This window comes from Cetorhinus maximus, chromosome 2, assembly GCF_964194155.1.
Source record: "Cetorhinus maximus chromosome 2, sCetMax3.hap1.1, whole genome shotgun sequence".
In the NCBI taxonomy this organism is placed as follows: domain Eukaryota; kingdom Metazoa; phylum Chordata; class Chondrichthyes; order Lamniformes; family Cetorhinidae; genus Cetorhinus; species Cetorhinus maximus.
The window spans coordinates 186,303,240-186,316,212 of NC_135880.1; the positions used below are offsets into that span (position 1 = coordinate 186,303,240).

Genomic DNA, 12,973 nt, shown 5'->3' on the forward strand with positions numbered 1-12,973 from the left:
TCGGGCTCCTTGATGCCACACTCGGCAGAAACCAAACTGGGCATCAGTGAGCAGGTTATTGCTAAGAAAGTGCTACTTGATAGCACTGTTGATGGCCCCTTCCGTTAATTTACTGATGATTGAGAGTAGACTGATGGGGTGGTAATTGGCCAGGTTGGATTTGTCCTGCTTTTTGTGTACAGGACATACCTGGGCAATTTTCCACATAGCCGGGTAGTTGCCAGTGTTCTGGCTGTACTAGAACAGCTTGGCTAGGGGCGCGGGAAGTTCTGGAGCACAAGCCTTCAGTACTATTGCCGGCTTATTGTCAAGGCCCATAGCCTTTGCACTATCTAGTGACTTCAGCCATTTCTTGATATCACATCGAATGAATTGAATTGGCTGAAGACTGGCATCTGTGATGTTGGGGACCTCCGGAGGAGGCTGAGATGGATCATCCACTCGGCACTTCTGGCTGAAGATTGTTGCAAATGCTTCAGCCTTATCTTTTGCTCTGTTGTTCTGGGCCCTCCCATCACTGAGGATGGGGATGTTTGTGGAGCCTTCTCCTCCGGTGAGTTGTCTCAGTGTCCACCACCATTCACGACTGGATGTGGCAGGACTCCAGAGCTTAGATCTGATCCCTTGGTTGTGGGATCACTTAGCTCTTCTATCACTTGCTGCTTATGCTGTTTGGTGCACAAGTGGTCCTGTGTTATAGCTTCACCAGGTTGACACCTCATTTTTAGGTATGCCTGGTGCTGCCCCTGGCATGCCCTCCTGCACTCTTCATTGAACCAGGGTTGACCCCCTGGCTTGATGGTAATGGTAGAGTGGGGGATATGCTGGGCCAGGAGGTTACAGATTGTGTTTGAGTGCAATTCTGCTGCTGCTGATGGCCCACAGCGCCTCATGGATGCCCAGTCTTGAGTTGCTAGATCTGTTCCAAATCTATCCCATTTAGCATGGTGGTAGTGCCACACAACACGATGGAGGGTATCCTCAATGTGAAGATGGGACTTTGTCTCCACAGGGGCTATGTGATGCTCACTCCTACCGGTATTGTCATGGACAGATGCATCTGTGGCAGGCAGTTTGGTGAGGATGAGGTCAAGTATGTTTTTCCCTCTTGCTGGTTCCCTCACCACCTGCCGCAGACCCAGTCTAGCAGCTATGTCCTTTAGGACTCAGCCAGCTTGGTAAGTAGTGGTGCTACCGAGCCACTGTTGGTGATGGACATCCTCCACCTGGAGTACGTTCTGTGCCCTTGCCACCCTCAGTGCTTCCTCTAAGTGGTGCTCAACATGGACGAGTATTGATTCATCAGCTCAGGGAGGGCAGTACGTGGTAATCAGCAGGAGGTTTCCTTACCCATGTTTGACCTGATGCTGTGAGACATCTTGGGTCCTGGAGTCAATTTTGAGGACCCTGAGGGCATCTCCTTCCCGACTGTATACCACTGTGCCGCCACCTCTGCTGGGTCTGTCCTGCCAGTGGGACAGGACATACCCAGGGATGGTGATGGTCGTGCCTGGGACGTTAGCTGTAAGATATGATTCCATGAGGATGACTATGTCAGGCTGTTGCTTGACTAGTTTATGAGACAGATCTCCCAATTTTGGCACTAGCCCCCAGATGTTAGTAAGGAGGACTTTGCAGGGTCGACATGGCTGAGTTTGCAGTTGTCGTTTCTGGTGCCTAGGTCGATACCGGGTGGTCCGTCCAGTTTCATTCCTTTTTTGAGGCTTTGTAGTGGTTTGATACAACATGTGAGTGTTGGAGCTGTTCAACCTTGACACCAGTTGCAGATTGCAAAATCTTGTCCTATCTTTGAAATTCCCAGTGATGGCAAAAAACAAGTTATCTTGCTTATCAACAATAGCTTGTATTTGTATAGCATAAAACGTTCCAACGTGCTTCACAGGAGCATTTTGAAACAAATTCACAGGAGCATTTTGAAACAAAATATGACACCAGTCCACAAAATGAAATATTTAATCATATGGCCAAAAGCTTGGTCTCAGAGGTAGGCTTTAAGGGGAAAGTGAGGTAGAGAGACGGGAGGGTGCAGGGAGGGAATTCCAGAGCTTGAGGCCTAGAAAACTGAAGGCACGGCTGCCAATGGTGAAGCGATGTAGCTCGGCGTATTATTTTATTCATGTGAACTGCCTTGTGATGGTTTATTACGTTTAAAGGCCTTATTTAAATATCAGTTATTATTAATGAAAATTTGACAGAGCCACAAAGAGGTAGGTTTTAAGAACTGTCTTAAAAGAGGAGAGGGGATGAAGAAGCTGAGGGAAGGATTTTGAGAGATTAGGGTGCAGGCAGCTGATGGCATGGCTACTCACAACAGAGTGATTGAAATCAGGGATGCACAAGAGGCCAGATTTGGAGGGGTGCATGGATTGCAGAGGTTTGTAGTGGTGGAATAGATTAACAGAGAGGGGGTGAGGATTTGGGAATACTGATGAGTATTTTAAAATTGTTGGACTGGGAGCCAACATAAGATAGCGAGCACAGGGGTATTGGGAAAATGGGAATTGATGCAAGTTAAGAGATGGGAAACAGAATTTTGGATGAGCTTAAGTTTATAAAGAGTGGAAGATGGGAGGCTGGCTAAGAGAGCATTTGAAGAGTGAATTGAATAGAACGGCTCAGAAGAAGTCATACAGACTCGAAACGTTAACTCTGTCTTTTTCTCCACAGATGCTGTCAGACCAGCTGAGTTTTTCCAGCATTTCTTTTGTTTTTGTTTCAGATTTCCAGCATCCGCAGTATTTTGCCTTTATCTTAGAACATTTGAATGGTCAGCTTTAAAGGTAACAAGCATGCATGAGGATCTTGGTCACAGTTGAGCTCATGCAGGGAGTTTTGATCTCCGTAGAGAACAGTACTGTTTTTACTTTTTGTTTTGAAAATCCAAAAACCCAGGTGTTTACTAAAAGAATGAAGCCAAAAAGTCCACAGTTTAAACCAAAAGAATTTTACTACACAAAAATCAAAGACCATGAATACCAATAACTACATTCTTACCTTGACTAGTCAGTTAGGTTAAAGATCTTAAAAGTACAATGAACGTTGTTACTTTCTAAACCAAACTTCTTAACCCAAATTTCCTTCACCTCTTTGACTTGCATGCCCTAAACGCAAGTCAGATACTTATCAGAAATTAGATTAACCACTTGATCTGAATGCTGTTTTAAAGAGTTATATAAGGGTTCAATTTCTTGAACCTTCTGCTTAGTTTTGGCAAATTTGTCCCTTCAAATCACCTCCAGTCGTTCCATGGTTGTAGACTCTCCGTTCAACACTGATGTTACTAGCATCATAAGCATAGCTACTTCAGGTCAGAATTCTCCTGGTTCTAATGTTCTAAAGTATGGCGCTCTGTATCTAAGAACTCTCTTCTCCACTTGGCTGTCCCAGAAGTCTGACTCACTATTAGTAGAGTCCTTCAGTTTTCAAGGAATTTAAACCCTTTTAGCCACCACACACAATTTCAACTGAATGCTGCATGAAAGAGACATTCCCTGCTGCCAGCTTGTTCTTAATTAAAACTAAGCTAAAATTGCTCGAAAACAGAACTGCGCGAACGCAATTTATTTCCCCCTTATAATTTACTTCTTTTTGACCTATCTTCATTGTTATTTATTTCCCAGGCAGAAAGTTGCCTTTTTACACACAATCATCTCTGAAAGAAACCTAGTTCTTAAAGGCACCAACATAAAATAGAAATTTTTTTTCTCCAAAAGCACATGGGCCATCACACATCCCTTCTAAAAAGAAAAAGCCTTATTGAGGTAAGGATTTTTCTACAACCCTTTAAAATAGTACATATTTTACATTAGCAGCTATATTATTGCATACAATATACACATTAATCCCCTCCCCATAGTTAAATCAAAATTCAAATGTCCAACATCTTGCAATCCTAGGTCCTTGATCCACTGATTATAGCATTTTAAACAGATGGAGAAATCATGTCCAAAACCTTATATAGAGTTTATAAGCCTCCTTCCTATATGCAGTATGGTGTATTTAAATCAATAGTCAAACTCTGAATAAAGCGTCTGCAATTACATTGCTCCTTCTTCAACATGAACAATTTTTAAAGTAAATGGTTGCAGCATCAGACTCCAGCGAAACAAATGGAGATTCTTGGTTTGGAATTTCTGCAAAAACACTTAGTGGATTATGGTCTATGTAGATCACAGTCTCTCCTGCATTTCCAGAAACTAATATTTCAAACTTTTGAAGAGCCAAAACGAGGCTTAATACTTCCTTTTCAACTGGAGTACTTTCATTGAGAAGGATTAGGTTTTCTAGAATTTTAACTAACTGACTGGATGCTCGGTGTTAGCATCATCACCTTGTAACAGTACGGTTCCCGTGTCCAAGTCAATGGCACAAATTGCTATCTTGAATGGTTTGTTGAAATTTGGGGCAGCCAACACAGACTCATTTATTGGGACAGCCTTTCATCTCTCAAAGGAAGCCTGACAAGACTCTGCCCAGTCATATTTGACTTTCTTCTTCAATGCCTTTGTAAACGGAGTGACTACCGTGCTGAAACTTGGGACAAACGTCCTGTAAAATCCACTCATTCCAAGGAACTGCAGTATCTCTCGTTTGTTTTTAAGATCAGGAAAGTCCATAATTGCTTGAACTTATCATCTCTGTGCACAGTGTTTCACATGGTCTTCCCAAGTGTCATTGTAGATCAACTAATTGTTGGTATAGACTACACAGTTCGATCGCCCATTAATAACTTGATTTGTTAGTCTATGAAAAGTAGCTGGTGGATTCTTCATTCTGAATGGCATCACTTCACATATATTAATAGGCCATCTGGGTTACAAATGCAGAGATTTGAGGCTTGATCAGTTAGTGATATTTGCCAAAATCCTTTTAATAAGTCAATCTTGCTGATAAACTATTGAGTTTCCAACTCCATCAATGCATTCTTCAATTCGTGATATAGGATAAGAATCAGTTTTTCTTATGGCATTCACTTTACAATAATGCAAAATCTTTAAATTCCATCAAGTTTTGGGACCAATACAAATTCCAACTGCTTTGACTCAGTTCAATTATATAATTATCAGACATGAAGGTGAGTTCTTTGCTGACTTGACTTGAGCCAATTTCTCAAGGTTCAGCCTGTAAGAGTTTGGGTTAATGGGTGGAGTACTTCTCACATTAACATCATTCATACCTCAAGAAGTTCGTCCTGGTCTATCTCTTATACAGTGACTCCTATTCTGTTAGCAATTTGACTGTGTCACCCTGAGACTCTTCTGGAAGATGGTGTCATATTTTATCCAAATTCTTTAACACCTTTGTGTTGTCTAATCTTAGTACTGGGGGTTCAATTTGAAAACTTTCAGTCTCTTTCTCATTAACTGAACCCTCAGGTATAGTCATATTACTCTCTTCCTTCTTTACTACCTGAAATACACTCATTGGTTGGTTATCCTCTCTGTCATAAAAGTGTTTTAGTATATTTATGTGACACACTCATTGAGTTCTCCTTCTATCTGGTGTTTTAATAAAAGCTTACCTCTTTAAGCTTCTTTTCAACCAAATAAGATCCACTAAATCTAACCTTCAATGGTTCATTCAGCATAGGTATTGAACCAGTATCTCATCCTGACGTTTAAAAGTGCGTTCTTCAGCTGCCTTTTCTGCTTGTTATTTCATCACCTGTTGGAATCCTTCGGGTGTTCTCGAGCAACTGTACATGCTTTTGACAGTCTGTCTTGGAACTTGGACACGTGGTTAAAGAAGGTAATTTCCTCTTCCTGATCAATAAATTTTTCTTTAATAAATTTAAATGGTCCTCTTACCTAGTGTCCACAGACTAATTCAAAGGGACTGAAACATGTTGAATTATTACATGCATCCCTAATTGCAAACAATAACAATGAAAGTCCCCCATCCCAGTCCTCTGGATCCAAGGCAATAAGCTTTGATCATGGACGCTAAGGTTTGGTGGCATCTTTCCAATTCCCCTTGTGACCTGTGGGTGATTTAAGTTGTTTTATTCCTAAACTGCACATAGCTTTCTGGAATACCTGTGACATAAGATTTGACCCTTGGTCAGATTGAACCTCTCTAGGCAATCCATTCCTCATGAAAAACTGAATTATTCCTTCAAATATTATCTTTGCAGTAACCTTTCTTAAGGGAATGGCCTCTGCGAACCTCGTAGATGAATCCATGATCGTTAAAAGATATTGATACCCATTTTTAGGTAAGGGTCCCACACAATCCACTGGAATCCTACCAAATGGTTCATCGAAAATTGGTATCGGGATCAAGGGAGCTTGATTGACGGTTGGGGTTTTCGAACCATTTGACATGTGTGACATGGCCTGCAGAATTCAACTACATCCTATGCAATCCCCGCCAGTAAAAGTACTTCATTATTTTAACATGAGTCTTTCTTATTCCTAAATGACCTGCCATCGGAATCTCATGAACCAATCCTTAAAATCTCCCTGCGATAACCAGGAGTTACAACAATTTGATGGACTATGGTCCATTCCTCATTCACTGGCCTTTGAAGAGATTTCCATTTTCTCATTATTATCCTATTTTTTAGCTAATAACATGCAGGAACCTTTTCTGATTAATTCCTGCAAACTAGGATCTACGCTTGGTTTCAGTTGAAGATAGACTAAATAAGTCAGCCACGTTCTTTTCAAGGTGTTTATCCTCATCAACTTCCCAAAAAAGTCCTGGCTAACTGAACACCTGACTTATCCTCCCTTTCAGTTGATTTTGCTTCACCCTGCCTCGCCTGATGAGAGACATCAATATTACGCAATGTGGGAACAATCTAGATGTTCCTCTTGTAAAATCTGTTTCTCTCTTGAAAGTTCGTTCTCTTGAAACTCTTGGAGGTGTTAATGCCATATCACCTGCCAAATAATTTCCCAATAAAAAAAATCTACCCCCTCAATAGGCAAACTAGAAACAACTCCTGCAGCAACAACTCGGTGTATTTAATCACTTTGTAACTTCACTTTTTATGAAAGAATAGGTTCATACTTTACTTCGCCAGACTATCTGGAACGCAGATCAACCAGCATCAATGACTGATCTAATCCAGGATTTCTCAAATATTAATTTATTTACTTATTTTGTCAGAGGAGTAAGGGAAATCTTCTCTCTCAGAAGCAAAACCTTTATAACCTTCAGTAACCTGACTCACTTCATCAATATTTAAGGAAGAATCTCCCTGACTAGCATGAGCAATTACATCCACCACTGTACTAGGTTCTGAGGGAACACTTTGCAGCTGTGGTTTTATCACTTTTTTTCAACTGATGCAGTCCTTTTTGAAGCCTCCATAGACATCCCTCTACTGCAACCGCAACTAGTTTTCCTTAAGCTGCCAGCAATTCTCTTTTATGTTGCCCGGCTTACCACAATTAAAACATACGGGTTTCTTTACATCACTTTTATCTTCAATATTATCAGCCTTACTCATCATAACAGTCTTAGTCTTCCCCTTAAAGCCAGAATCTTGTCCAAATTTATGATTACTCCAGCTTCCTTTTGGGCTCATAAATGGAGATTTAATGCTCCCCCGCTGTCTGTGTGAGTTATCACATCCATCGGCTAAAACCTGGAGCTCCTCTTATTTTAGCAACTTTCCAGTCCTCCAAGTGAGCACTAATAGCGACTAGATTGTTGTTCCTAATTTCTTCCAGGATCATGACTCTCTGACATTTTCAAATGCCTCATCTAATTTCATTGAACGATGCCTCCAGTCCCATAACATCTCTTTCTTGCATATTCCACAAATATTTGGTTCGTGTTTATTTCCTGACAGTCTAAAATACTAATTGATATGCCTCGGGAGCCAGCTCATCTACCTTAAATACCACATTTTTAACTGTCTCTCAATCTACAGATGGTAGTATAGAACTGGGGTACTGCTGAAAAAGACATTCTATCAAAGCTTCTTGTCTTACACTCATCAGGATAGCTCGCAAGAATTTTCCAACAGTAATGGGGGAAACAACAGCTTGTACTGCATGAGAAGAGAGTGCTGATTGACTGGCAAGTGAACTCTGGTGGACAACACACCCTGGAGAATGCAGCATGGAATAATTAACTGTCCAGCTTTGTTCAAATCAAACTGATCAGGTTGACTCTGATTAGTTAGATTGACTGTTCCATAATCTTTTTTTTAATTGAAAAAGGCGCAATGGGTGGACACGTTCCTTTTGTCTGCAAAAGACAGGGCTGTGTGTGTGAATATATGGAGCTTCTAGCATGTGTAAGTGAGCCATACTGCAAGCCCGACTGACAATCTTAAATTGGTTTTCAGTGTAATTCTTAGCACAATCAAGATTGTTTAGCAGGTATTGTCCAATCATGGAATCACATCTAATGTTGGACACTATGTTTTGAGTTTTGCAAGCGCAGGCTGATTGGGTACGGTCAGTAGTTTGCCTGTTGCAAACAGCAGAAGGAATTAGTCATTCCCTGGTTTATTCCCCAGGGCAGTGTCTTGACCAACCAGAGTTGACCTTCCTAGTTTGAATTTGGCCAAAGCTAAGAAGTTAATTGTTCCATGCTGCATTCTCCATGGCAATGCCTTCACAGATCAGAATCCACTTGCGAACCAATCAGCACTCTCTGCTCATGCTGTACGAATTGTTGTTTTTCCATTAATGTTGGAAAATTCTTGCAAGTTGTCCTGATGAGTGCAAGATGAAAAGCTTTGATAGCATGTCTCTTTTTCTCAGCAACAACTTGAAAATTGCTTTTCCGAAAGAGCCGAATAAACGTTCATTGGTTTTCCTACCAGAACACTTTACAACACCAAAGTCCATGTCTCCTTGGGCCACTGTAACTGTGTAGCAACCTTCTCAAATGAGAAAATATCTTTCATTCCCATCTTCGGTTAAATTTATGCACTAAGCGAATATTCTTTGCGAAATCAAAACTTGGAGTTGGATTCGAATCACTGTCCGAACCACCAGTTCTTCATTCACCATGTGAACAAAGCATTCCTTTTTTTCAGTTCACACTGTCTGACTTATTTCTCTTCCTGAAACTCTGTCTCTGTCCTCTGTTGCTGCCTTTTCTCCCTGGAGTTCAATTTCAAGTTTTTAATTTCTATTTGTTATGCTCTTTTACTTCTCTTTCAAGTTCACTTATTCATTTCTTTTCCTCTCTTTAGAGTTTATTTTTTTTCTCCATTCCTCTTTTCTCTCTCTTTTCATTCAGCTTTTCTCTACCTCTTTCCAATTCCAGCTGCTTCATCTGCAACTGAATCCTAGCTATCTCAGGCTGCAATTTATCTAACAACAACAACTTGAAATTCCAAATGCTGTGCTGCTGCATCAAATTATTTTTTTATCCCCTGCTTTTATCTCTAACTTCAGCTTTACTAATTCCATTAACCCAACATTTGATAATTGTTGCAACTCACTCAGGGGCAAATCTTCCCTCTCCAGAAAAGTTTTAGCAATTGACAAAGCCATCCTGCTGTTCATTTAATATAGTAAAATATAGCAAATATCCCAGCATACCCGTCACACTCTCTAAATTCATGATCCTGCTAGAGTGCCCAATTGTTATGACCTTGGTAGAGAACAGTCATGTTTTCATTTTTTTTGTCGGCAATCGGAAAACCCAGGTATTAACTAAAGTTATGAAGCCATGAAGTCCGTGAGAATTTTACTACACAAAAATCAAAAAGCACAAAAACTAATAACTACATTCTATTTTAAATAGTCAGTTATGTAAAGTTATTCCAAGTACATTGAACAAAATTACTTTTCCTCTAAACCAAACTTCTTATCTCAAATTCTTTCTACACCCATTTGACTTACCCAAAACGCAAGTCAGATATTTATCAGAAATTGAAAGTTTAACCACTTGGCCTGAATGCTGTTTCAAGGATTCATATAAGGGTTGGCATTTCTTGGGCTTTGCATTTACTTCCGGCAAGATTGTCCCTTCAAATCCCTCCAACCGCCCCATGGTTGTAGACTTGCCGTTCAACATAGGCATCACTAGTGTCTTAAGCATAGCCACCTCTGGTCAGAACTCTCCTGGTTCTAATGTTAACTCTGGAGCCTTGTATCTAAAACTTCTCTCTTCTCTCTTGGCTATCCTGATGTGCTTTGGATGATGTTGATGAGGGGCAGCGTGCAGATGAAGAATAAGGGAAGGGGACAAGAATAGATCCTTGAGGGACTCCAGAGATGGCAGTGTGGGAACAGGAAGAGAACGGTGGTTGTGTTACTGGGCCAGTAATCCAAAAGCTTGACCTGCAGAAGGATCTGGGTGTCCTAGTGCATGAATCAGAAAAGGTTAGTGTGCAGGTACAGCAAGTAATTAGGAAAGCTAATAGAATGTTATCATTTATTGTGAAAGGAGTTGAAAATATAAGTAGGGAGGTTATGCTTCAGTTATACAGGCATTGGTGATTCCACATCTGGAGTACTGTGTACAGTATCTGTCTCCTTATTTAAGGAAGGATGTAAGTGCATTGGGAGCAGTTCAGAAAAGGTTTAGTAAACTGATAACTGGAATGGGAGGGTTGTCTTATGAACAAAACTTGTACAAGCTAGGTTTGTATCTGCTAGAGTTTAGAAGAATAAGAGGCGATAAGACCCTGAGGGGTCTTGACAGGGTGGAGTGGAAAGGATGTTTCCTCTTGTGGGACAATCTAGAACTAGAGAATCACTGTTTAAAAATAAGGGGCGCCCATTTAAGACAGAGATGAGAAGAAATTTTCCTCTGAGGGTCATGAGTCTTTGGAACTCTCTTCCTCCAAACGCAGGGTGAAGCAGAGTCTTTGAATATTTTTAAGTCAGAGGTAGATAGATTCTTGAGAAACAAGGGGGTAGACGGGAATGTGGAGTCTAGGTTAACATCAGATCAGCCACGATCTTATTGAATGGCGGAGAAGACTCGAGGGGCTGAGTGGCCTACTCCTGCTAATTCGTATGTTTGTATGACCTAAAGACCTAGACACATGAATTTAAATCCCATCATGGCAACGAGGGAATTGAAATTCCGTTAATAAATCTGCGGTAAAAAGCTAGCCTCAGTAATGGTGTGTGTGTAAAGGGGCGGGGATGGTCTCTGTGTATCGGAGTGTGGGTGGGGTATGCATGTGAGTAGGGGTGTGTGTGCATGGGATTGAGTATGGGCGTTGAGTAAGGGTGTGGGGAGGGCGGGTAAGGAGGAACTCTGGTTCCTTATGGCGTTTCGTATTTGTCCATAGTACCATGTCATTCACTTAAACATTAATAACCAGGAAATTGTGATGTATTTTATGCTATGGCTCCTTTTAAGACTGGTCATTCTATTTGCAAATCTCATATACGTGAATATTTGATGGTCTTATCCCAAAGTCTTTATGAACAGTCTTGTAAATGTTGTAAAGGTTCATATTATTGATGGGTGCAAAGGGCTGTCAATATTTGGTGAGATTATAGAAGTATGCTAAAGCATTCCAATTGCTGGCTTTTGCCATTCAGTAGCAGTAGAATAAGTTTTATACGTAGTTAAAAACATCAACTGAAAAGTAAAAAAATGTGGATGCTGCAAATCTGAAATAAAAGTAGAAAATGCAGGCAATATTCAGCAGGTTAGGTCAGCATCTGTGGAGAGAGAAACACAATTAACATTTCCGGTCTGTGACCTTCCGTCAGAACTGGGAAATCCTGTCGGAGAGAAGAGCAGATCTTCAAGGAAGGTGTTTCCCAGAAGGTCTGCTCTTCTCTCTGGGGTTTCCCACTTATGGTGAGGGGTCACACAGACCTTAAACGTTAATCCTGTTGCTCTTTCCACGAATGTTGGCATAACCTGCTGAATATTGCCAGCATTTTCTGTTTTTAATTTTAAAAACATCAAATCTGCTCCATGTGAAGAAATGTCTTGAAATTAGGGAATGCACTGAAACATTGAATCCTCCTTTGTTGAGGACTGCCCACTCTGCCTGGCACTTGCTCCAAGGAGGTTTATTTAACGTGTGTTGGTCAGTTCCAGCTATGCTCATATTTGCTGTAATTGTGTTGCTTTTCTTTCCAGCAGGATTGCACTGTTTCAATATGCCTGTTGTAAACATGTGAAGGCAGTAAATGGCTTTCTGAAGCTGTTGCTGCATGAGACTCCCCAGGGCTTCAGGCATGGAGTCTAAGACTGAGGATCCTCCTGTCTGGGGTGCACCATCCGAGCAGGATCAGCCGCCTGCCCAGGTGAGTGGAGACTATCTGATCTTTCCTCATTGAGATGGGAATCACTCGATATATCTGGTACTTGATCTCTGATCTGTTGGTTAAGCAGATTTTTCTGCTCTATAATGAATGCCCACCAAAACTGGGAAGCACTTTGGGCGTTCAGATTGCAAATTGGAGATGTGGGGAACACACAGGAGGGAGAACTAAGAGACATGAAAGATGGGAGGGATGGAATGAGGAAAGGAAGGGAGGGATGGAGTGAGGAAGGAAGGGAAGGATGGAGTGAGGAAAGGAAGGGAGGGATGGAATGAGGAAAGGAAGGGAGGGATGGAGTGAGGAAGGAAGGGAAGGATGGAGTGAGGAAAGGAAGGGAGGGATGGAATGAGGAAAGGAAGGGATGGATGGAATGAGGAAAGGGAGGTTTATAAAGGCAGAATACATCACTTGTTTTTCTTACAATGAATGAAGTGGCCAGGTTCAAATGTTGCCTGTTACACTGCCACCAGTCATGTATTTAATGCAGCTCCTAGCTGATGGTCAGGGCCTTATTCGCTTATAATAACTAGCTACATTAAATTCTGTTTTGTAATGTTTGCAGTTCCAGGATTTAATCTGGTGTTTTGGACTCTCTTTGATGATAGGAAGATATGTTGGAACTCTGGTGATTTATTTTGAGAGAGAACATTACATGTGTGCTTATTATTTGAGCTCTGATTCTGCAGTCTCCTATGCAACAGGCCCAGTACAGTATCAAAATAAAATGCTCCATATACATT

At 41.1% G+C, this 12,973-nt stretch overlaps 1 protein-coding gene across 2 annotated transcripts in view; it reads left to right on the forward strand.

The window, feature by feature from the left end:
- The window catches only part of prdm10 (PR domain containing 10), a 200,775-nt gene that overhangs the window by 15,339 nt on the left and 172,463 nt on the right, over positions 1-12,973 (forward strand). For both annotated transcript variants that reach the window (XM_078530687.1, XM_078530696.1), the window contains exon 2: positions 12,052-12,215. In XM_078530687.1, coding sequence (XP_078386813.1) covers positions 12,123-12,215 — 93 coding nt within the window. In that variant the 5' untranslated portion in view covers positions 12,052-12,122. The remainder of the gene's footprint in view (positions 1-12,051; positions 12,216-12,973) is intronic.